The 24,342-nt window shown below is 39.6% G+C and overlaps 1 protein-coding gene across 1 annotated transcript; it reads right to left on the reverse strand.

Moving 5' to 3' along the window:
• Positions 1 to 448: 448 nt before the first annotated feature.
• TMC3 (transmembrane channel like 3) lies at positions 449 to 23,388 on the reverse strand. The gene is made up of 22 exons (XM_085070488.1): positions 21,263 to 23,388; positions 19,841 to 19,984; positions 18,462 to 18,537; positions 15,745 to 15,826; positions 15,228 to 15,334; positions 14,409 to 14,507; positions 14,177 to 14,319; positions 12,591 to 12,738; positions 11,306 to 11,349; positions 11,002 to 11,149; positions 10,124 to 10,233; positions 9,891 to 9,969; positions 9,174 to 9,407; positions 7,450 to 7,578; positions 6,681 to 6,748; positions 6,257 to 6,385; positions 5,319 to 5,429; positions 4,803 to 4,928; positions 3,484 to 3,562; positions 3,245 to 3,287; positions 2,341 to 2,638; positions 449 to 1,611 (listed from the first exon to the last, which is right to left on the reverse strand). The coding sequence occupies exons 1-22, from the start codon at positions 21,370 to 21,372 to the stop codon at positions 771 to 773; spliced, it is 3,348 nt and encodes a 1,115-aa protein (XP_084926614.1). The 5' UTR covers positions 21,373 to 23,388; the 3' UTR covers positions 449 to 770.
• Between the last annotated feature and the right edge of the window lie 954 nt (positions 23,389 to 24,342).

Genomic DNA, 24,342 nt, shown 5'->3' on the forward strand with positions numbered 1-24,342 from the left:
CGTCAGTATCCAAAGGAAGTGCAGAATTGCAGGGGTGTGTGAGAAACGGGGGAGAATTACGAAATCACGAGTAGGGAAGCGACTCTTTCAAAGGCCATGGATCCATGGTTTTCCACTGAGAAGCTCACCAGGCTTGTCTGAGGCGCACCAGAAAATGAGTAGAGGATCTGGGATATAATCTAGAAGTCTGACTAGGCTGAAACTAGACTGATGTTGTTACAGTCAAATAACTCCATTGCCTCTGCTGTACATTCTAAAGAAACTCACTATCCTCTCTAATTAACCTTTTCACCTGATTTGTTTGAGTCATAGCATATTCTAACAAGGCACATCAAGATCTCCTACTCTGAGCAGCAGCTCCGTTTGCAGGAAGCTGATTCCCCCCTGAACTTATTCAGGAAGCATCTTCAGCTGCGGCTGTGCCAGATAAAAAGAGCCTCTTCTCATGTATTTTTATCCTGCTTTAATTGAAGTACCCTAAGTACGTGGCTTTTGATTTTCCAGTAGGCAGAGAGTTTGGGTTTTGACAGCATAGCAGTAAGGAATACATTGGAATAACCTTATTTTCTAAAATATGTGACATATCAGTTGTGATTTAAAGCAAGGTACAATGAACAGTAAAACACAAGGCTTTTCCCACCTCGAGTGGCTGCATACACAATTGTTGCAAAAACTACATCGCAGTTACTCTGACAGACCTCAAACAGCAAGTAAAGTACAACTGCACATACATACACCTGCCCAAAACACAATGAGTTTGGAGCACTTTCTCAGACATTTGAGCACACCAGTTCACTAGGCTCAGACATAACTAGATCAACACTGTTTTTTGATTTCTTTTTGGTGAATTTTGTCCCAGCTTTTGGATACTTGTCCTTGCTGTGTATGACCTGGATGTACTGGTCATTGCTGCTGTTCTGCGGATCACTGCTGGATTCAATGGAAATGGAATCAGACTCTGTTAGAGATTGCTCCAGCTTTTGCTTTGATTTTGGTTTCACACGTGGCTCAGGATAGTTCAGGTGCACTTTCTTGTAAGCATATGGAGGCCTGTCCAGGTCCAGCTCAAAACCATCATCCCAGGATTTGTAATGCACTCTGGCTAGATCTTTGCTCATCAGAATGTGGCCATCAGCACGTTCCCCAATGTAAAACCGTGGTGCTGGGCGAAGGTCAGACAGTGAACGAGGGCGGTGGGATCTGCTCATGAATTCTCTCTCAAGTTCTTCTTCATCCTCCTCATCTTCACTGGGATGAGGGGAATACATCTGGTGTGGTGTTCGAACCACATATCTTCTGATGTGGCGTGGATACAACTCAATAATGTCTCCTGATTCCTCCTTTCTGAAATGCCTTTGGAGTCGGGAGGTAGAACGGAGCGATTTTTTGCGGGACTCATTTTCATTGACCAGAAAATACCTGGTGGCATATGGTCTGCATCCCAAAAAAACAGGAGCCCCTGCCCCAAGGGCATCTGAATTTACCTGCCGAATGGCTTTTCTGAAGAGAGGGTCAGAATGAACATCTTCAGTGTGCTTTTTGTAAGTCACTGGTGTGTAGGGCTTTGTTTTGCAGAGCTCACTTGCGCTCCTATGAACAACACTTGGATATCTTCAGGAGGGAAGGAAAAGAGAGGAAATACTGATATCAAATGTAACAATTAATGGAATTGAAACATATTAAAAAAATCACAGCTCCAGGAGTCAAACACGATATTGAAAGAGTGGAGATCATTGTATCTCCACTGTTCCAAAGTTTTAGAACCATTTTGAGAAACATACCATAGAAATTAGGAGATATATTTGGTCTTCTCTAGGAAAAGGTAATGCTATTGTCCTCTCAAGTTGTATTTCCTTTCTGTTTTCTTATTATTATGAGAATTGTTCTTCATCCACTTGGAAAAAATCCCAATAGCTACCTTAAAGCATCCATCTACTGATAGCCAAGACTGGTTGTCTTACAACCAAACCCACACAGACATTCTGCACAGAGTTCCTTCACTCCGTGTTTGTTTTGTTCGTAGAAATGGTATGCTACACAAACTATTTTAGTTATGTGCCTGAGGGCAAGTCTGGTATTTACCTTTGCTTGAGCTGTGTGTAAACTTCATCAGCTACATAATTTCAAAACATTTATAATCCCATCTCAGTTAAGGGAGAGTTAGGGAGATGGTGTCACCAGCAATATCAATAGTACCCGTGAATGACTCTGCTTTAAAAAAATTCTTCTGCTGTCTTACAGCTCCAGTCAGTCTGAATACACGGCTGTTTTGTAAAATAAACACAGGTATGGCATGGAACTGCTGGAATAAATGCCATTTCAAAACCAAAGCAGTCTTACCTGTTTGTGATATGATCGTTTCTTGGTTTCTGTACACTTGACACAGAGGGAGCTGGTGTTAAAGAGGTCGAAGTGTTGGGCGTTGCGTTGGCAGGTCTGGCAACATCAGCTGATGGCACAGTTTGAGGCACAGACTGGGAAATGGTTTGTATTCTGGTGCCTTTGCTCACTGGAGATTCAAAGTTCAAGACACTGCCATTCTTTCGGGGTGTTGAGGACCGGACAGAAGACTCCTGGCTGATAATGTTGGTTTCTTGCTCTGGTCTTTTGTCATTAGCATCCAGATTTTGGATTCTGGCTAGAAAACAGAAATTATTACAGGAACTATCCAGATCTCTAAATTTAGAAATTGCTGCGTAAATGCAGTGGCTCCAGTTCCCCCTTCAGTCAGGGATCCAAGGCCAACAGAATCCCCTGTGTTTATAAAAAAACCAAACAACTGGTGTCACACTGGGAGACTTGGTGATAAAGGGGTGGATCTTCATACGTCATTACATTGCAAACAGAGTATTGGGGACACAGAAAAAACACTGGATGTTGCATTGTAGGATTACAAAATTACAAGCCAATTTTTCTTCTGCCTACCAACCTCTGGATTGCATGCAAAGTCTGAGATTATTTGAATCACCAGAGATGCCTCCCAGGTCACACCCTGTTGACCACAGAAACAGGAGTATACCCAGTCCAAAGATTTCAGGTGAATTCAGGTTTAAACTATGCATCATGTCTTTCAGTGTTGCTAAGATTAAGCCAAACTGAACCCAGAAACCATCTAAAAGGAGGATTCTACAGGAAATGCAGTTTTAAAACTGTAGTTGTGCTCCCCTGTATGTGTGAGAAATCAAGATGGGTTTACATCCAAATGCTTTATTAATAGTGGCATTTCTAAAGGTCACCAGCTTACCTACTGCCATCTGAACCACCTTTTTCTTATCTTCAGTTCTTTCCTAGAATACAGTCAGAAGAATGAGAAGCAGTGAATTGTTATGGATTAGAGAGTAAATCCCCTGCTGTGTAAAGATGAAAAATACAGGAATTGTTTTACATTGTGAAACACTGGAGGTGACTTTAGAGATTTAATTAGGCTCTTACTGTACTGAAACCCACCAAACTACATGTAAAAGTGCTTTGCACCATACTTACTGTTTGTATCTTCATTCTCAGTTGATTGTTGGTGAATTTTAATGATCTTGCAATACTTTGTAGGTAGTAGATTAGCATGCTAGAAGTGAAAGGGGTGATATTAATCACTTCAGTCATTCTTGACAGTTTCTCTTTGAGGGTTTGTAGGTCAAAATGATGTACAAGTCCAGCTGCTGTTCTGTAATATTTCCTTATATTGTAACAGTGGATTACAACCTTCTTTCAAGCAAACACACATGAAAGAAAGAAATTACACTGAAACCACATTTAACAACTGTTCTAATTTGACCTGTGTGTTTTGCAGGTCTTTGCATTGTGTGTGTAACCCAGGGTGCATTTCTAGTTGTTTTGTTTGTTTTGTTTTTTAATTCTGGACAAATCATTTTGACAGATACTGTTTTGTCTTTTTTTCCCCGTCTAAGGTTACAGAACAGAGATACCAGAGTTACAGCTGAGTTTGCACAACCATACCAGTGCAATTTTGTAGGCTGGCTGAAATAACACCTTGTTTACCCTGGCACAGCTGAGATCAGATCCTGGCAGATTATGGTCTGACATAATGGATTGCACTGGCTTTCAGACAAAGTCTTATAGCTAGGCTTCATACCACAAACAATTACATATGTTCTTAGCCATCAGTTTGAGGCAGTCAGTAGATATATACTTAAATTTGTAAATATTACGTGGCTGGGACCTTAGAGGAAAAAGTTACAAATAGGATGTGTTGCTTTGATCTTTCTGATTTGACTGAAAAGCCACTGATGGGACAAACTGCCTTTGTTTGCTGTTTACAGAGGAGAGAAATGGTACAAAGGTACATGCGAAACAAAATACACTTCATAGAAGCAAAGTGAATTTCAAACAGCTCAAAGTCAATATTACTTCCCAACTGTAAAAAATTAGTTATAACCCAAGTAAGAAAAGACTTCTCCTGGAGAGTCTACAGCAAGTTATATGACATTAACACTTAGGAGCAGACTATGATAGTTGATTTATCTTGTCAGAAATCAGGATAACTGAGTACCTTCTTTAAATGGCAGACTGAGCCCTGTTCACTGTTATAAACTGAACTAATGACCATGAAGAAATGGAAAATTTATTTCTGAGGAACTCTTAAGAGGGAAGAAGGTCCCCTAAATTCCCTTAAATTTCCTTGAACCATCAGCACTGTGAGCCTTGACACAATACAGTGAACTTGCTCTAACAAAGGTATCCTAGAACGAGAAATTCTCTTTGACATATCTACATTTGTTTGTCTAGAGATAAAGCCAGTATTAATACAATCAATTTAACCTGCCTGTGAAAACCAAAGTACTTACAATAACAGTAGTAGTGCAGGGAGGACAACCACAGGACTGCTGATGTAAGTAATCACTGTGTTGAACCACGTGGGAAAATCATTTTGAATCGTTTCAGAAACAATATCATATATTTTTTCTTGACCACTATAAGAGGTGTGGGAGGGAAAAAAGGTAAAATTAAGTTGCAAGAAATCCTGAGTGTATTTATGAAACAGTGTTGCAGTGAATAAAAAACAAGCTTGGAGAGTGCTTGAATTGAGCCACAAGACAGTGATGTTTGAGGAGCAGCTCAGTGGCACATTGCATTATGTAAACAGTAACTGAGCTGTATATAAAGCAAATCAACTCAGAACATTGACATATTCACCTTATTAAACCTTAAACTGTAAAATATTCACAGCAGAAAAAGCATTGTCCTACCAACTTTTTAAAATTTATTTACATCTGTAATTTGTATCTTATGGAACTTGATGAGTTCATTGTAAGAGGGGGGAATAAAATCTTTGAAATTTGCATTAGTCTGTTATAACTTACCTGAAGGGGCCACAGCTTAAGGATGGCTTGTATCGAGCAATAGCAAAAATTGTTGGTAACATGCACAAGAACAACATAAACAGCAACATGGCCAAGTAGAAGTTATTGGATCTGCAAGAAGGTGTAACATGTTTCAGATTATACTAATCAGAGGCAAAACCAGAGGCAGCATAAAAGGTGCAAGTCTGTATCTACCTATCAGGGTCAAGATCAACATGTCTGAAAGATCAAAATCATTCTGCGATAATTAGAAAGTCTGAACAGAGCTGGTTTAAACAGACTCTTAATTATCAAAATTCTATTTGTACTGCTTTCCAGATACCACTGCTACAGCCAGAGAACTGTTTACTGTACCCTTTGACAAAAGCTGACCTTACTGCCTGGTTGTGTTGCGGGAGAAAATGAACAGTGGCAGAAGTCAGTTCATCTTCAAAAAATATGTTCGAAATAACTGATTATTAAGAATTAAAGATACCCTAAATTGTTTCCATTTTGAAAAAACAAGCAAGATATTCATCGTGATAGAAGAAAAATGAGGAAATCTGTTGTGTGATGCAACAGACAAAAGCAGATAGTGCATAGCTTTCAAAGAGAGAAACATCAAAAAATAGGACTTGCAACAGTTAACACATGTAGGTTATTGTGCTCTATCAGATTTGTAGGGAAATAAAGCATTTCTGTTAGGCCATAACAGCCATCTGGGAATATTCCCTGACATGTTTTATAGTTCTTGCACATCTTCAACTACCCTGCTTCACAAACCCTCCAGTTTCTCAGTAACTAATTTTTCCCACAACCTTTGCTATCAGTATTGGTGCAAAATTTGATTGTCAGCTTTTAGAGCTAAAATCCCCTGTTATTTTCTTCACATACATGAAAGACATTTCCGCTGCCTGCATTTAACTTACTCCTTATCTGTTGTTCTCATTTTGACTCACCGAGATGCTCTGAAAACCTGCTGATGTGGTACATTGCACGTCAGCACAGCCCAGCTCCTCAGGTACATGAGTCCAATCAGCTTGAGTACATTGAATGCTGGTAAGCAAGGGGAAAAGAAAGCTCCCATCCTAGAAATATCATGTCATGTCAGTGCTCAGTGTTGCCAGAAGCCATTTTGATAACAGTAGAATATACTAAAAGGTACCCCAAACCCCACAACATGTAAACAACTGCTCATTATTAACAGATGATCTCTTAATATAAAAGCCTCCACTGCTAATATCCTACTTACATAGGTTTCATTTAAATCATCAGATTTGAAAATCACTTGTTTTCCAATATGCTTCAACACAGTGATTACTTACATCAGCAGTTAGCAATCAGCCAACAAAGGACAAGAAAAACCACACAAGGACTACATACCAGATCATTCCTTGGTTGTAGACCAAATGCAATACATTCTCTGCAATTTTGAATTCTCCATATTCTGGCTACAAGAAACACAGTGTAAAATGAATACCTTTGTCTTAATCTTGTTTTCAGACCATTTATTAGAAGCATTTGGCTGAATCAGTTTGCAGACAGTACATAGAAGAAACATCCAGATCAAATACCAACTTCTGGCAGGCAGTGGGAACACAGAAAAACCTACTCTGCAGTCAGAGAGTAGTACTAATTAGTACTACTAATTAGTAGTACCAATTCCTCTCCAGTTTACTTCACATCTTTAAGGACAAAGAACAGTCTTCAGTCTTTCAGGCCAACAGCTTCTTGCTAACAAAGTATTTATTATTTATTGCACTGTAGTTTTCTCAGAGGGCTCTGTGCTGTTGGTTACTGTTTCTTTTACCACTATCTACATTAGGTATAGACGTAACAGCTGCAGAAAAGAGGATGTGGGCAACAACTACGTGCCCTCTGTCCCACCTTAGACTGTGGGAACTGCTCTATGATCTCATTTTGTGAAAACCAGAAATTTTTGCACCAGAGGCACGTGAGTAGACTGGAGAAAAACAGTCTCACCATTTATCCTGTGCCCTCCAATTTAAACTCAGTTTGAGCTGTGCCTGTATAGACATGTGCTACCAAGAAATTATTCATCTGTGGAAAGACTTTAAGGACATTCAGCACTGAGGGAAGGAGCCTACCCATTTTCAGCATCTTATTTTGATGAAATAAGGACTGTACTTACAAACTTGCTTTCTAGATCCCAGCACCAGCAATCACTCAAGTATCGGACACACAGTCCACGGAAAAAATCAATCAGCAGGATGCTTGCGACTGTGAAAATCATGTCGATAATTGAAAGCTTTAGCATCTCCTGAAATACACATTGTTCACACATACTGAGTCATTGTGAAAGCAAATGGACTGCATATGGCTTTTTTGCATTTGTGCTTGTATTTTTGGCTCAAGCTTAGTATTCTGATAAAATATGAATTGGCTATAGAAATAATTTCCTTTTAAGCTTTTCCTGTTTGACTTTTCCCTTACTTGACTTTGTTCTGTTAAAGAGAATAAATATAATCAAGCTTCCAGGGTGCCTTTTATTGCTTGCAGCAGTAAAATTCTGGTCATGACAGCATCAAACTTTCTTTGTAATTACTTTCTTTTTAATTTTCTAAAAATTTATCTAGCTAAACTGAAATGGGTTGTTTTTTTCTATTGTACCAAATCTTTTATTAAGCTGACTCTTGTAATACATATTTGCAAAGTGCTTCACACTGAAAAAATCTTATTATTCAGACAAAGCCAAAACCCAATGGCAGAGGATCATCAACACATAAAAGATAGTTGTTTAGTGCTTACAAAAGAATGGAGTTGTCCTATTTTTAATTGAGCTTTAAAGATGTACAATTAAATAGGAAAGATTCAGTTCCATACATCTCTAGGCCATTCTGGGTGAAAAAGCAAATATTCAAAACCCTCTATTTTCTATGAGATTGTGCAAAAGGGATATATAGGGATAGAAGTCAGGCTAAAAACCTTGGAGGGATATTTCACTCCCAGTGATCAAGCAAGAATTTTAATATTCCTCAGTTTGGAACAGGAAGCTCAGTAGGTCAGAAACACACTAAGATCATTCTTAATTTAGTGGTTTAGACCTGACTGTGACACTTACAGAGACCAAAGTCTCAAATGGATCAGTGACACCTTTTGCACTTTGTGTGGTTAAAATTTCTCTCTGGATGTGTTAGTGCTCCTGACAGTCATTCAGAGACAAGGCCACAAATCATGTACCCTTCACATGTAGGGAAGCAAAAAGAGTCATATTAAATCTGCAGATTTTCTGCACCCTAACTGTGGGAACATGGCACTGCCATACAACTGTCCCAATTCCTACAAACTGATGGTATTTTGAAATGCTTTTTCCTTGTCCTCTCTCCCTCTGGAAAAGTGAAGGGCACTTGTTCCTCTAGAGTTTTATTGAGGCAGAATGAATAGAGGCTTCAGAGAGCCTGTACAAATGAGCAAGAGCACAATCTCCTTCTTGTTTCAGGTCTGCATCACCATCTCTTGAGGCAGCAATCTGAATCTGCAGACTGCATGTTGCTACTGATATCTGCTACAGTCCTGTTTCTCTGTATGAGTTAGAAGGATATACCCTGTTAAAAGAGGATCCACATCACACATCTGTACAGATCTGCCTGTGCAGAGCTGAAGACAGAGACCAAAGCCTGGCAAAAGAGCATTTGTGCAACATTAAACATAATGTAGATACTGAACAAAACACAAAGCTTGTATCTGTGGCTATATCACCTAGCATAGCCTTTGCTCTTCCTACACCATCCTTAGATAAATTCTGCAATTTATGCAAAGAAAAATTCTAAAACTGGACACAGCACAACGTAATTTTAATCTTTTGTCAAAGGTGGATTAGGAATAAGTTGATGGCATAATAAAACAGTTACATACTTGACCAACATATGTCTCCCAGCACTGATCCTGTGGGTTCTGGGTGTTAAAGGAAATTGTTTGGTTAACCAGTGAGTCAGACACTGTCAGGCCTTGGGTGCGATGCTCTTCTGATGTGACAAAGCCATTTCTCTTGATTTGTACATTAGGAATAGTTAAATTGTCATCCTTAGAAAGAGTTTTGGTTGCCAAGGAGGTTGTAGAATTACTTGCATTGTTGTTAATGTCAGAGTCCTGAAATAATAAATGTCCCAAAAGCTACTTTTTAACTGTACATAGGTGCAGGTGTCTGTACTTTCTACAGCATACACACATGGGCATTTCTTCATATATTTTCAAGCAGCACTTAGGCAGCTGTTAAATAGCTGTCAGTGGACAGAGTCAGATGGAACGTGTAAGGGCAGGATTTAAAGCTGATTTAGGTAGGTAGAAGTACTTGACCTACAGTGATGACTTTTTTTTTAATAGTTCAGCAGTGCACAGAAATCTATTTATTTTGTTACATCAGCAATCAAATGGATCCAGTTATCCTAAAAGACTAATTAAAAAATCCCTATAAGTAGTTTTAAATGAGCATTGCTATCTAAACTTAACTCTGTAATGTTTTAGTCAATTTCAAATAAATTTTCATCTAGCTTCATATATTTCACAATAAATGTAATTCTGTCTATGAAGTCTGTTAACTTTACACATCAGAAAAAATCAAGTTGAACTTACAGTTACACTCATACTGTCCACTTTATCCAGGAGAGCAATGATTAAACTGTAGAGGTTTCCCAGGTATAGGACAAGAACCCTGAAAAGAGAATAAAATACAGATTACCAGCACTGGTAACCACTGACTTCTCATACATTTTCTGGTTTGGCTGTACTACAACATGAACCAGAACACAGCTCTCCTGTTCCTCCTTTTCTCCCCACATATTTTCTACACTGCATATTGTCCATACCTGGCAAGCTGGAAGCGAAGAGTGGTCCTTGGATGATACATCTCCAGAGCTGCCACGAGTTCAAAAGCAGAGGGTGCAATCATTGTGATCAGTGACACAACCACGCTTACCTATGGAAAAGAATCATGGCATTTTTGTAGCTTTTGTTGTAGATATTCTGTGGAATCTTGAGTGCTGATTGACATAATGATGAGGCACATGGTTTGGTGATTGCTTTTCTTGGAGGAGATGCTTTAAAAGTTGTTATTGATATTAGCAATAACAGTAGTTATGAACCAAAATTATAGATCTGGAGTAACACTCAGGAATCTTTACTCCAGATATTGTAGCTGTAAAGTTCTACTTTATCAATTGAAATTAAAATTAACATGCAGGGAATATGATGAGAGCATCTTCCCCTGAAATGGATGAGTGGCTTTTCCATACCTATGCACTTCCTACTCTCACTCATTCCTCTGAATGGAAATATTCACAGAACATTCAGTATCCCCTGATACTGAATCAATCACTGTTATTGAAGTAGATTCCTTTCTGGTCTGTTGGGCCAGTGTTTGCTCAGCTCAATCCTCGGTGTAAATGTAGATTTGTGATGGGAGAGATGAAGCTTTGTCCTCCCAAAACAGGGAGCTGCTAGAACTGCTGTCTCTGCGAGGAGCACCTGCAGGTCCCTCTGCCCCTGTCAGCTGCACCCACACCTGCCTGCAGAGCTGAGGCAGCAAGAGCACCAAGGCAGATCCAGGCAAGCACCTCTCTGCCCACTCATTCCTCATTTGTCCTGGCTCACCTCTTGCTGTTTACACCTCAGTGCACACAGTTGCTACAGAAAACCCTGACAGTAATCCTGCTGCTAACACAGAGGTGGAATAAAGACAGTATACCTCATTTTTTTCCCAAAGAGTCAGTTCCTTTTTGGTGCGCTCTAACCTCTGGGATCGATCCACGACAAAGTAGATGATGTAAATACTTCCCGCAAGAGAGAGAAGCACAAGGATGTTTGCAATAATTCTTAGGCTTATAGTCACTGCCCTAGGAAAAAAAGAAAGATAAAACCAATACAGCAGGTTGCCTTATGACACCAAGGGTCATTTCTAACATGGTTTAGAAGTACAGGACAAGCAGATTAGCACTGATATCTGCATTGAAACAGTGCTTTGAAAAGTATCTCTTATCTTACATACATACAGGTTTTTGCTTTTCTTCTTTTCCTGCTCTTCCAATATAGCTTCCTTGAAAGAAACACAGCATTACCATTTTAATAATGTTCAGCAAAAATAATGCACATACCTTTCACAGAAATTAATGTATACTAATAAAAACCCATCACATCCTGGAGGAGTAAGCAGATAAATACCACTGTCCTCTTCGATTTGTAATACTGATATGTGAGCTTTAAAAGTGCTGGAGATTTCTGAGAAACAAATACACAGTTAAGCAGATACTCATGCATGTTCAAGGAGGTATAACCAGAGGGTTACATACCAGAGTTTTAGGTAGGATGTGCCTTTAAAATCTGGGTGTCACTAATACAATGAAGTACTGGCAGTTGTCCTCAGTCATTGAAATAACTAAATATCATAGATTATTAATTTATCTTTGGCACAATTTGAAGTAATTTTTGTTCAATGACAATGAGAATACACCAAATTTGGGAAATTACTTTTGATAAAACCACATATGCTCTTAAATTCTAAATGTAAACCATCTGTGTGTATTACGATTTTTTAATACTGGGACACCTGTAAAATGTCCCTCCATTTGTTATGGAGAGATGAAATTATTAAACCATAGAATAATAGAATATCTCAAATTGGAAGGGACCCATAAAGACCATTGAGTCCAACTCCCTGCTGCTCAGAGGAATACTTAAAACTAAACCATTTGACTAAAAGCATCGTCCAGATGCTCATTGAACTCTGACAGGCTTGATGCCATGACCATGTCCCTGGGGAGCCTGATTAATAGCTGATAAAATAAAGAAGAAAGAAAATAAATTGTGTGCGGGAAGGTATAAACCAGAAGAGAGAGATATAAAACTTATTACCATATAAAAAAGCATCTTGTAAAATATGAGATGTTCTGCTTCTCCACATGGATTCCCTGAGGCATAAAACACTTCCTTTGCATAAAAACAATTATACATTCTATAAATTTATATATTTTCCTGCCAAATCAATTGTTAACACAAATTTGATTCCAGCACTCCATGAAATTTCATCACAAGTAAATTTGTTTCTAGTTATCTAACTTCTTGTCACACATACAATGGCCTTACTGGGACAAAACGCCAGCAAATATGATGTGCCTGCAATACCACACAGATGTGATACCAGCCCTCCCCTAGGCAAATAGATCTGTAAATAAATACCAAAACCCAATAGGAAGTGCAAGGGGATGAGAGGAAAGACTTACATGGCTTACAGATTAACAAGTAAATCAACTTGAAATAATTCGAAGGTCAGTTGCTCACCCTGATGCTGTTGACTATGGCAGCAGCTTTGCTCTCTGCAGCCTCAGGGTTTCCTATCAAATAGTCCCAAGCACAGAACAGTCTCCAGCAGAAAGTGTAGTTTTCATCAGAGGCACTTGCTAAACTCATTCTTGAGTTCTTTGCCATTCTGTAAAAAAATAACAGATACTGAACTGCTTCTGGTGTGTGAAGTTGGTAATGGAGAAAGTCACTGGTTTCATTCATGGTTTTCAGATGTTTGTGCACTTAGAGCTACCAAAGGTTTGCAGAAATTGGCGTCACTCTTAGCAGCTTTCTGAAGAATATAAAACAGGGTGAGGTTCAGCTCATGAACTTCACTTTACATCTAGTGCAGAAATGACTCACCATGGAAGAGCATTTCAATATTTACAGTCTTTACAACTGACAAATAAAGGAAATGATTCTCAGTAGAACTGTGGACTTACACCTACTTCAGTTTTACAGTCTCTGGGTAGGCTCCAGCTGGAAGATACCATCACTAAGATCACTGTTAAAGGAATTAAACCTAGTTTGGCATAACTAGTGATTGTGTGCAAGATCTGTTTGTTTGCTGTATTGTTTTCACCCTCAAAACATATGTTATTGTCACACAGAAACCCAGTGCCATTTTACAGACCTTGGGAAAGAGTAAGAAAAGCCCTCCTACTCATCTCAGGTGGGCAAGGCAATACTGCAAAGCACAGGAAATGAAATGAAGATTAATAGCATATGAAAGAAAGGGCATCTGAAAGGACAATGTTAAAGGGAGCTGTACACAGCTAAGCAAAGAGTCACTGAGCTATGTCAGAAGAGATAATCATATCCAGAAACTGCAGATGTGTAGATCAGTGTCAAATATACCACTGACCCTTGGCACCAACCAGGAGGTAGAATAAAAATAAATGAAAAGGGAAGGTTTGACCTCAAAACTGAGAGCTATTACAGGCAGCACTGAAAACATCCCTGGACTGCACTGTGCCAGATAAATAGGTATCCAGAAGGGAAGAGAAAGCAAATCAGGAGAGGATAGAGTGACCTTGCCCTTTCTCCAAGCATTGCACATCTCTGGATTTATGGTCAGCACTGGCAGTCTTGCTCTGTCTAAGTAACTCCTACTTCTGGCCCTTCCACAGTAAAGAAAGCCAATGGGATGGAATAAAGCAATGCAAATGATATTACACCTAGGCTGGAATTTTTATATTTGTATTTCAGTAGACAGGAATAATAATAATGCTCAAAGTGTTACACTTCAAATATGCATTTTTGTCATAGCAATATTTATAACAGAAAAAAGGAGAACAGAAAGAACTTCCACGAGTGTTGGGCTTTAAACTGCACAAACACAGAGCACATCATCATCTGTGCTGCCCTCCTTTTATAGGCTGGGAAATGGAACAGAGGGTGAAGGTGATAACAAGATAGAGGACAATCTAGAGTTAAACTCAGTCTTCCTCCCTGATATTAGCAGAGCTGAGCATGTTAACAGAACTACACAGAATAAATACAGAGGAAGTGGGATAAACACCATTGATGAATGCCTGAACACACAAGCTTATGAACAGCAGTACATGGGAGTAAATTCTTACTTTTTCAGGAGAATGATGAAGCTGTAAGCAAACACAGCCATTCCAACAAGGAAGTAGGCAAGAGGCAGTCGGTATCCAGCTTTCCCAATCTTCCTGTCACGACCATAGTAGCCATAAAACAGAACAGAGTACTGGAGGTAGCCCTGCAAAGACCAGAGCCTGTCACTTAGAGCAATAACCAACAATTAAAACAGAACAGTGACAGTAAAATAATGAGTGGTTTGAGTCTTGCCCCCAGTGACCAGATGGTGTCCAGGTCCTGAGCAGATGCAATGTGCTCCTTGGGAATGGTCTTGCTGACTGTGCTGCCGAACGGTGCTCCAGCCAGGAGCTGTGGGAGAGAGAAAAGGGCTCAGGAGATGGGCTAGAGAGGGGAGGATGATATTTCAGCATTAAATTTACTTCTCCTTAGAAGTTAAGAAATGAAAGTGAATACCTTTTTTCCCCCAGTTTACTTTTTATTTGTTTAAGGGTTATTTGCCTTTTTTATTCTTTTGCTTTGCACAGTGAGAAATAAAATCAGGTATTCCCATGTTTGCTGGTAACATTATTAAAGCACAGGGTATGTGAGGGAAAATAATGTTTATGAATGATTTAAAAAAGTTAACAAATCGCCTTACTTGCATGCAAGAACTAAACAAACTTGTGGCTGTTCAAAACTTCTAGAAAATGCTTTCTAATGGACAAGAATCCAGAGTCTGGAGAGGGAGCCTCTGTTTTTCTCCCTGTAAATGACACTAACAGGACTTGAATGTACTCAACACCCACAACGTCTTTTAAGAATGGGTTCTCTATTTTAGTAATCAGATAAAAACATATTCTCTAAAAGCATTAGGACCATGTTGATAAAATACCGTCTCTAACACTAATAGCAAAATCTGTTATCCTTTGGCAGAGGAAAACCTCTTAATAGGGGAATTTATTTTAAATAATTCATTTTACATTGTACATTTCAAACTGATGCATGACTTTAAGTGTGGTGTTTGTTCCATTCAGAAGGGAAAGTGCAACAGTGAGCATTGCTCTGTAAATATTAACAATGTGTTCTTACCTCTGGGAGGACTACAAATGCTCCTGTCATGATGGTAAGGACAATATTGATTCCAAACAGCCATCTCAGGAAGATGAAGTAAGAGGCAACTCCAGACCCAAAATGACCTTAAACCACAAAAAACCAGTTACCTGACCTGCACAGTGTATAAAAGCTCTTATCATTTATCCATGGAGTATTATTTAAATAATAGGCCAAAAGAAAAACCTCTTTTATGCACAGCATTTGCAAACTGGAGAATTATTTCATTTTCAGAACTGCAATGGGACAAAATTGACTTTTACAAAAATTACCCCCTCAACTAAGGCCATCAATGAGGACTGTGCAGTTTCTAAGGCACCAGGAAAAGGAAAAAACCCAAAGTTTTTCCTTTTCCAAATAAAGCATTCACTGCTGAAAATTTGCATTTAACTCCCTCCCAAATATTATTTAATTCAGTACATTAAAAAATAAACCATAAGACTCAGCATTTTAGCAAGTGTTTTACCATTCAATACCATTAAATATTCATACTTACTCTCGATTTTCTTTATTCTCATTTCCCAAGGAATAAAGATCACCACAAAATTATATGCAAGGCGAATAAACTTCCTCCAAAGCTGAGAAAAAAGCAGAGAAATGAGAAATATGACATCTCTCCATGTAAAAAAAAAATATTAAAAATGAAGCGCTGAGTATTTTGCTCATGTCTTATCTTTTATCACAAGAATTGTCACAAACATTGATGACTAAGGTCTTATTAAGAGCATAATGCCTTAGAGGAAATTTTCTTAGAGGAAAAATAAGCTTTTGTGTTCAACAGCAGCAAATTCAACTGCTGTGTTCTCAGCTCTATGTATTATAGCTGACACCTGCAGAAATCCTGTGCTTATATTTTGTAGAGTCTTTATTCAATCCCCATTTTTCTGCATGGTCAGAGGATCTTCCTGCACACACTGTTATGGGGTGTGCATAAACATGTGGGACAGCAAATAAAATCCACCTGTGCAAAAGTGAGTGCAGTTTTTGAGTTGCTGAGTTAACCCTATAACTTTACAGTATCAAGAGAGAAAATAAATAAATTTGTATTCCAGGCATTCTAGAGTATTTTTAATAGAGCTAGATATTAAAAACCCACCTATATTTGAGGCAGTAACAGTGTCAATATTATATCATGTAATCTAATATCCTAAAATTAAAGAGGGATAAACAACATTTTAATTACTGAAAATATAATCAATCTCTTTGGCCAAAGTTAATTGATATTTACGGTGATATGGGTATTTAATTGCATGAATGGGAAGCATTTTAATTAAACTTCGTTTAATTACAATTAAACAAAGAAATTGTAGGTGCTGGGAACTGCATGGGAGTTGCTGGGGTTGCTACTTCCAGTTGAGAACAGAGTTCACAGGGCTGGGAAGGACTCAAGCAGTTTGTGCCAAGTGCAGTACAGATTTATAAAGAATACAGATGTGAATTCTTTATATTCTGTAAGAATACAGTTGTGTATGTCCACAGTGAAGTAAAATTTGTTAAAATTATAGTCTGATAGCTATCACCTCTTTTCCTCTCTACTATGTACCTGAACAGATAATTTATACTCTTAGAATCCAGAGTAATCCTGGTTTTAACTGGGAAAAAAACCAAACAAAGCAACAACTACAGACAGGTGTAAAATAATTGAACAGAAAAAAGAAAATTGCTTTCAGTGTCAAGATAGTAAAAATGTATTTTAAGTTCAATTTTCATAAATAATATCATGAGTGGATTTTCCAATCACAAACAGTACATATTTTGCAAATAAAAAACAGTTCTGTAAATACATAAACACTCAGCAGCTGCATTATTTTTTTCAGCACATGTTCAACCACTGAGTTCTTAATTTTGATGATGTAGTGCTTGTTTTGCTTTGCTACAGCTATCTCCTTGGTCACCATTCTGTTTTCCAAGAAAAATATGTGGAGACAAAGCTCTTCCAGTTAAAAATACAAACAAAAAAGACACCACACCAAAAAAAAGGCAGCTCATTCTGTTGCTGCTGCTGAATTTAGCCCTAATGTAAAGGCTATACTCCCTAATTAGTGCTAGGAGAAAAGAATAGAGATCCCCTACACTAATGAGTGGTACTAATTAACTGCTGAATTACATCCCTGTGCTGAATGTCTTCAAGCAAATACAATAGAGACAATTAGATTAGACACAAACTTTTGTTCACTGTGAACTCTAAGGTGAAAGCTTCTGGTTTTGTGTAGGAAGAATGATATGAACAAGTACTGAGCCCAGCCTCTGATTTACTGACATTCTGATTTTGCACTTCTATTTCTAGCTAACGTCCTAGGTTCACTTGTATCAAAGGCAAAAAAAATAGTGTTTATTTTAACAGCATTTTTACTTCCACTGCATTTGCCACACATGCAAAGGCAGAACAAGGAAAACTTGCACTTTCTGCATTGGAAAGTGTTCATTGCTCCTGGGGGCCAGCATCACAGAGCAACAGATCCATATGCAGCTCTTCACTTGTTCACATGAATAAAATTCGTGGTGTTCTCTCTATTGCTACAGCCCTGCCTTTTTGAATTAAGACAAATTAGTAATTAAAAGTCTACTTGTTCTGATGACAAAAATATTCTTGACTGCTTAGATGACTACAGCACTCTTCTCTTGGTTGGTTATTAAGTACAATTTCCTGCATATTATAAATTTCCAGAAACTCAGGCCAGAGTCTATTTTCAGTGGTGTAAATAGATTTGCTAAGATTTGATTCAAATTCTGAGTATTATACAAACAAAACCCCTGCTTTAATAATGTATTTACCATAAGCTATTGTAAGATTGTCTTCCAAACGAAAAGCTAGACGCATTTTTCATACTAAGCTATTGAACTGTGGCCCCAGTTTGTTGAAATAGCTCTTCAGAGAATACTGCATGGTGGTGTTGTTATCCCATTTGCACCACCCCCTCTAGCAGGAATCAATATTTGTAGGTTGTCTGAAAAGAAAGCTTATACTGCATTAACAGAAGGACATTCATCCCTCAACACATGAAATTAGTCTGCAGAAATGTAATTACTAAAATTACAATGGGGGGGGAAAAAGGAGGAAAAATAAGCTTTTAACTGCTTTTTTCCTCCTTCTACAGTCCCGAGTTGGAGTATCAGGACTGTACAGCAAACACACACTTCTCTGAATCAGAACTGCAAATGGCTGTTTGTAGGAACAAGAAATTGAGGAGATTTAGGAGAAAGCAGCCATACCTCTGCCCCAGCAGCCTGGTAACCTCTCGTTCTCGTGAGCCTCCCTTCATACTTCAGCACGATCTCCTTCGCCTGCCTGCGCCAGAGGGTGGAGGGTCAGTCTCTGCATGGATCCCCTTGCTCAGGTCTCCTATTGTGCACAACAGCAGCTGCCAAAGTGGTCAAATGCTCTGAAACACAGCCATGGGCTGTCTCACCATCAACCCCTTTGCCAGGCAATGCTTTTTTCTTTGACTGCTGAGCTTTTTACTGATACTTTAAAACCACTTGGAATTTTGTCTGAGAGAGCTCAGCATGCAAGAGTTTGACTGCAGGCAGAGTTTTCTGTTCCTCTAATTTATTTCTCTGTCCTTTTGTTTCAAAGACTTTCTTTTAAAATGGTAGAAATCAAATGAGTAAAACAACAAGATCTCCATTGCAGTCTGGTAATTTCACCTAGATAGTGACACCTCCTCTGCAGGTATGGGGCAGCTTATGAGATGCAAAGAGGTTCATGTTCATCTGCTCATGCACAGTCTTTGACCCCAGCAGAAGGTGGATGGGGACCACCAAGATCTGATCAACAGGAACAAGAAAGCAGCAAGTCACAGACTCTGCCTGAGAGAGAAAAACCTCTCTTTGCTTCCCAGATTACACAAGGGCTTTACTGCTGGTAGAGATTCCTCATGGCTACATCTGAACACCGTACACGGTTTTGAGAGAAAATTTCCAGATGAAAAGGGGAAAAAAACCCTCAAGCCTCAAACAGATCATGAGATGAAAGACCTGACACAGTTTAGACAGGCAGCCCAAAGAGTTAGTCACATGTTCTATACTCGTAAATTTGGGATTATTAATATAATAATTGAAGTCCTAAACTGCGAAACGTGTTATTATAGTATAGTTATTACTATACTGACCATACCTTTTAAACCTACAAGCATCCAGTATTTACTGCATTTACAACATGTAGCCTGAAGATATGACCAGCTTCTCTTCTCATCCTGTACAATTACCTTAAAACGACAGGCTGGTTCTTTTTGGGACACAGTGAAACAATTTAACTTAAAAACATATTATGGAGCATTACCAACAGCCTTTAGACCACTGAATAGCTGATGCTCTCTTTTAGTAGTTAATAGCCAAAGCATGATTTCTTGCTCTCCTTTTTGCTGTGACTCTGCAAAGGGAGCCACAGACATGCACCAGAGACAGCTTCACCTCCAGCCTTGTCCACCTGCTGCCTTCAGCCAGCACTCAGATCTTCCCAGAGCATCCTCACTGCATTTTTCTTAATCATTCCTGTTCACAAACCCTTCCAGCTTGCACTGCAAAGCTCCTGAGGCTGGAAGCACTGTCACAGCCAGTGAGCCTGAAAAGCTCTGAGCAGGCACCTTTACCTGAGCGCCCTCAGCTTCTGCCGCATCGGCCACGGCCGGCAGCGGATGTTGGACATGATCTCCTTCTGGTACTGGATGTTCTGAAAGATCTGCTCTGGGTCATGGCTCTCAGCCTTCTCTTCACCAACATCGTCATCCGAGTTGCTGGCAGCCCAGCACACACCCCACGAGAGGAAAAAGAAGACAGATTATTCCCATTCAGATTCCCAGCAAAGTGTTGATTTGCATAGGATCCAACCTGATAGAGCATTGTAAGAGCAGTGAGCTAGGGAACTCACATGGCCTAATTGTTTTAAAGTGGATTAACAATTTGGATGATTTCCCCATCTCCAGGACATGTCTCTTGCTGCTCAGTCATAAATTATCCCCACTCCTGACCACAAGTCCCAGTCTTTCCTCTCCAAGCATTTCCAGCCATTCACCTTGTACATCATGCTACCAAGACTCTCTGTATATTTTTCTGGAACAAAGTGCTGTCTAAACATTGCCAGCAAGAGCATGTAACATTCATTTATTAATCACACCTTTTATTTTGTGTTTAATAAGGATAAAATTGTTTTTTATTAGAAAGGGGAGAGCAGGTAATTAAATTGTAGTCACTGTTTAATCCTATTCCCTGCTGAGGGGCATAAAGATGTGGAACCCCACATACCAAGAATTACTTATCCCTGTAAAGATTCAGGTGCTTTGATGCAGATTTCTGTGGATGATTATTAAATCATCTTTTCTGATGCTGTCACCACATTTGCTAAGCTACAATGCTTGCAATTCTCTGTTGGTTTGTGAAAGAGCAGCAATATTCATTCTTGCAGAGGCTTAGGTCTGAAAAGCTGTGGTGACTCTTTCTCCCTGAATGACATGAAGGGATCTGAAGTGCTGCAACAGCCACCAGCCAGGAAGTTTCCCAATTGTATTGCTATGTACTTGTTAGGAAAGTTCCCTGCAATTTTGCTGAAAAAGCAGTCTTTCAATCACTGAGAAATAAATCATAACCTAAACCATTCCATGGAAGAATATTTGAGGGACATACTTCATCAGACCACTAATTCTTTGCTGTGCAGTCCTGTCCCTTCAGTCACAGGGGACATTCAAGGGAAATTTGTAATTACACAGGAAAAGACTTCTTACCATGCTATACCCTGAACTCATTTGAGTTACATTAGTTTATGTACAGTGTTTATGTTTCAGTATGAAATGTGACTTCGGCAAAATAAAAAATAATTTAAAAAAAGTGTGAAATACATCTAAAAACACAGAGAAGGATTTTCCTCATGCCCATTCCCATGCTACCACACTGTTCCTCAAAACAGGCTACCTTTTCCAGTCTCTGACACACACTGCCTAAAGGAAAACGAAAAGACAAGATCCCACTCTTGTGCTAGATAAAGCAGACTCACACTGGAGGGGAGAGGAGTCCCTTACCTGTGGGGTGGCTCCTGGTAGGTGTAGATGCCAGTTTGCCTCTTCACCGTGCGCTGCTTCTTGCAGGGCTTGGCAGCTCGGGGCGCAGGGGAGGCTGGCGCTGCTGCCATGCTGGCAGCTGGGATCTGCCCTGCTGGGAGGCAGCTTGCAGCTCGCCGGGCTGATGGCTCAGCAGCAGCCAAATGTTATTAAGCAGAGAGCAGCGAGTGCTGCGAGCCCTGTGGAGCTGAGGATCATTGCCTGGTGCTCCAGCCTGGAGAAACTGCTGCTGCCTGGCAGTGCCTTAAAGCCGCAGCACAGGGCAGCCCCAGCATGGCTCCTCAAAGTCTGGATTGAGGTGGGGAGCAGAGCTCAAAGGTGGGCCAGCTGCAGCCCTGAATTCACAGCCAAATTCCCCTTGATGTGGGGGAGGGATGTCCCTCCAAGTGCCATCCCAGTGCACTGTGCTGGCCACTCTGGGTGGTGATCCCAACAAACTGTGGGTGCTGCTGATGTTTCTGCTTCATGTACTTGGCAGAAGGTTCTCGCTTAGGAATAGAGTCTTTTTTAGGTTTGCATTTTGGCTTTTACCAACAGAGAGACACACAATGTCATTCTCCACAGGGCTTCCAGTTTTCATGGTGCAGAGTCCCCTGACACCCTTTCTATGGTCAGCAGCAACACAACCTCTCTGTCAGCATCTCTGTGAAACTGGACTTGGTTGCCAGGACAGAGTGGGTGACTCCAAGTTCTGCTGGGACCACAGGAGGGAATTTTCAGTGCTCTTCTCCATCACAGAAATGACAAGTATTCTGGTCACATTATTAAAACACAGCAAAATAGACCAAAAATGCTTGATATTAATAGTTCCTGCAGCCATTATTTGATGCTCAGAAAGTGGGAGTGAAAGGAAGAGTTTGCAAAGAGTTTTCATGTGTTCCTAACTTGGTATTTTCTCTCCTTAATAGCTCTGTGCACAGTGCAGCAAGGATTTTGGTTGCATAAATCAATGGCCTGTTGTAGCTAACTTTTGTTTGCAGTGTCTTACAAGAAAGAACACTAAGTTCTCTCTTCTAAATTTCCTCTAGAGAATAGCACAGGCTGCTTTTCCCCTCTGTCCTGAATTCATCTAAAATATTGCCACTTGGTGAGAAATTTTACCTTTTTGCCATCTATTACCCTAGACTTATTTAGTTAAATAACTAGAGGGCTAAGTAGTCACCAGCCTTATCTTTTGTTACAGTAGTGAAAGAGCAAGTCCATTTGGAGCAATCCACTTCATTTTGGAGATGACAAGTAAAGACCGGATAAAGATGATTCCGCATTTCCTAAATGTATCTCACAACAGAGCCCAGAGTTCACTTGCTGTGTCTTGTTTGAAGCTTCCCCAGAAATCTGGGAGTTCCATTAGCACAAAGCCAAAGAGCCCCAGAATTGTAAAGAAATGCCTCTATTCACAGTTCAGCTGTAGTCTGCACCATGCAATGTGTCATATACATGACTTTTAAAGCCTGCTAATACCCAGTTACTAGGTGGGGCTTTTTCTGTGATCTGAACTCTCTAGTTCCAGCTTCACTCTGAGCATCCCTTGCACCCATCTCCCTTAGCCACAATAGAGACTAAAGGCTCTGGACCTCAGTTTCTAGCTTACCATGGATGGACCATAAAAATATTTAATTTTTTTCTGTACTGTGTTTTATTATTTTTCATTTGAAGTGTGTAAAACAGAGGCTGTTAGAGCTCTGGCATCTCAATCTTTCTGTGTCATTTCTAAATCCACAAACCTCTGAATGGCTTTCCTATTTGGCTTCCAGTTCACAGGAGAAAAGAAACATCCTACTGCCCTCTCTGTGTCAGACCATTCATCAAGTGAAAGCAAACAGGCAAAAGGAATAGGTATCAGCCCAGAAACACATCTCCATTAAAAGTCTTATCACCTCTTCCCAGCTGGAAAAACAAAAGAACTATTCTGAATGCCAGGAACACCCTTTAAAGTTTTGGTACTCAGAATACTGCAAACACACCCACACCACCACTTCTTTTTTTACAAGCCGCAAGATATATTTTCAATTATATAATTTAAAAGCAATAATGTTAGTTCAAATGTACTTCCTGGGCTATGGTTATTTTCCTTTGCATCTCAGCCAGTGGCACAGCGCTGGGGACAGGTTCTGCTGCCTTAGCTCATGAGAATAAGTGCTCCTCTAGCCAGGCTAGTCTACCACAGTCCATTAGCTCCTTGCTTATTCCAGTTATGTGCACAAACATCAATCTCATGTTGCAGATAGACACTCACTAAGGAAATTCCCCAGAAGGCAGGTTTCAACACAATAACAGCCTGAATTCCCCAGAGGACATAAGCTAGATCTCCACAAACTGCAGGAGAGAAACACAGCTATTTCTCCTTCTATATTGCCCTTCCTGCTTCATACTTTTCCTTGAGATTTTGGATGTCCTACTTTTCATTTGGAGGAACCGCAGTGGAGAGATTAAAATCTAACATCATCTATAGTTTCTGGATGTTATTCTATTTCACAAATAAAGCAGTATCCTTTAATATGGTGGTGTTACAGCACTACCTAAAGCATTGGAACACTAACATTACTGATTTACATAGATTTAATTGACTGGGGTATCTTAACATGTCAACTAGGCAGATAAATTTCATTTCCTTTTGTTAGGAGAAAGCTGAGAGTCTAAAAAAAAACCAATGGGGCAATTTAAGCCTGACATTTATAACAGTGCCAGTGCTTGAGGCACATACATCATATAAGTTACTACTAAACACTAAAAGCACAATGAGCAGCAAGAGACTTATGAATTTGGAGTCCATCTGACAGAAGGATGCAGGGAAAGCAGAAAGCGGGCTTCAAGAGCTTAGCCCTGAAGTTGGCAACATCCTCTGCTGCCCATGAGCCCTGCAATAGCCTCTTTAAAGAATTCAAGCATTAACTCAGATCACAAAGAGGGTTTTGGTTTGGCTTTTCAGCTCAGCCAGCAGTTGAGCAACCAGAACACCCAGCTGCCCATTTCAATATGCTCTATTGAATCCAGAAACCTGTTTGGGTTTGTTTTAGTCTGAGTGAATACTACAGGGGTTA

This window comes from Lichenostomus cassidix, chromosome 10, assembly GCF_008360975.1.
Source record: "Lichenostomus cassidix isolate B80296 chromosome 10, HeHo_3.0, whole genome shotgun sequence".
Taxonomy (NCBI): domain Eukaryota; kingdom Metazoa; phylum Chordata; class Aves; order Passeriformes; family Meliphagidae; genus Lichenostomus; species Lichenostomus cassidix.

Excerpts from the sequence above, each read along its gene's own strand:
- TMC3 (XM_085070488.1), bottom strand. The coding sequence starts at position 21,372 with ATGGCAGCAGCGCCAGCCTCCCCTGCGCCCCGAGCTGCCAAGCCCTGC. Across the intron at positions 15,335-15,744 it reads GAGAATAAAGAAAATCGAGA|GTCATTTTGGGTCTGGAGTT; the intron begins GTAAGTATGAAT and ends TTGTGGTTTAAG. Across the intron at positions 9,970-10,123 it reads CTTCGCTTCCAGCTTGCCAG|GGTTCTTGTCCTATACCTGG; the intron begins GTATGGACAATA and ends TTCTCTTTTCAG.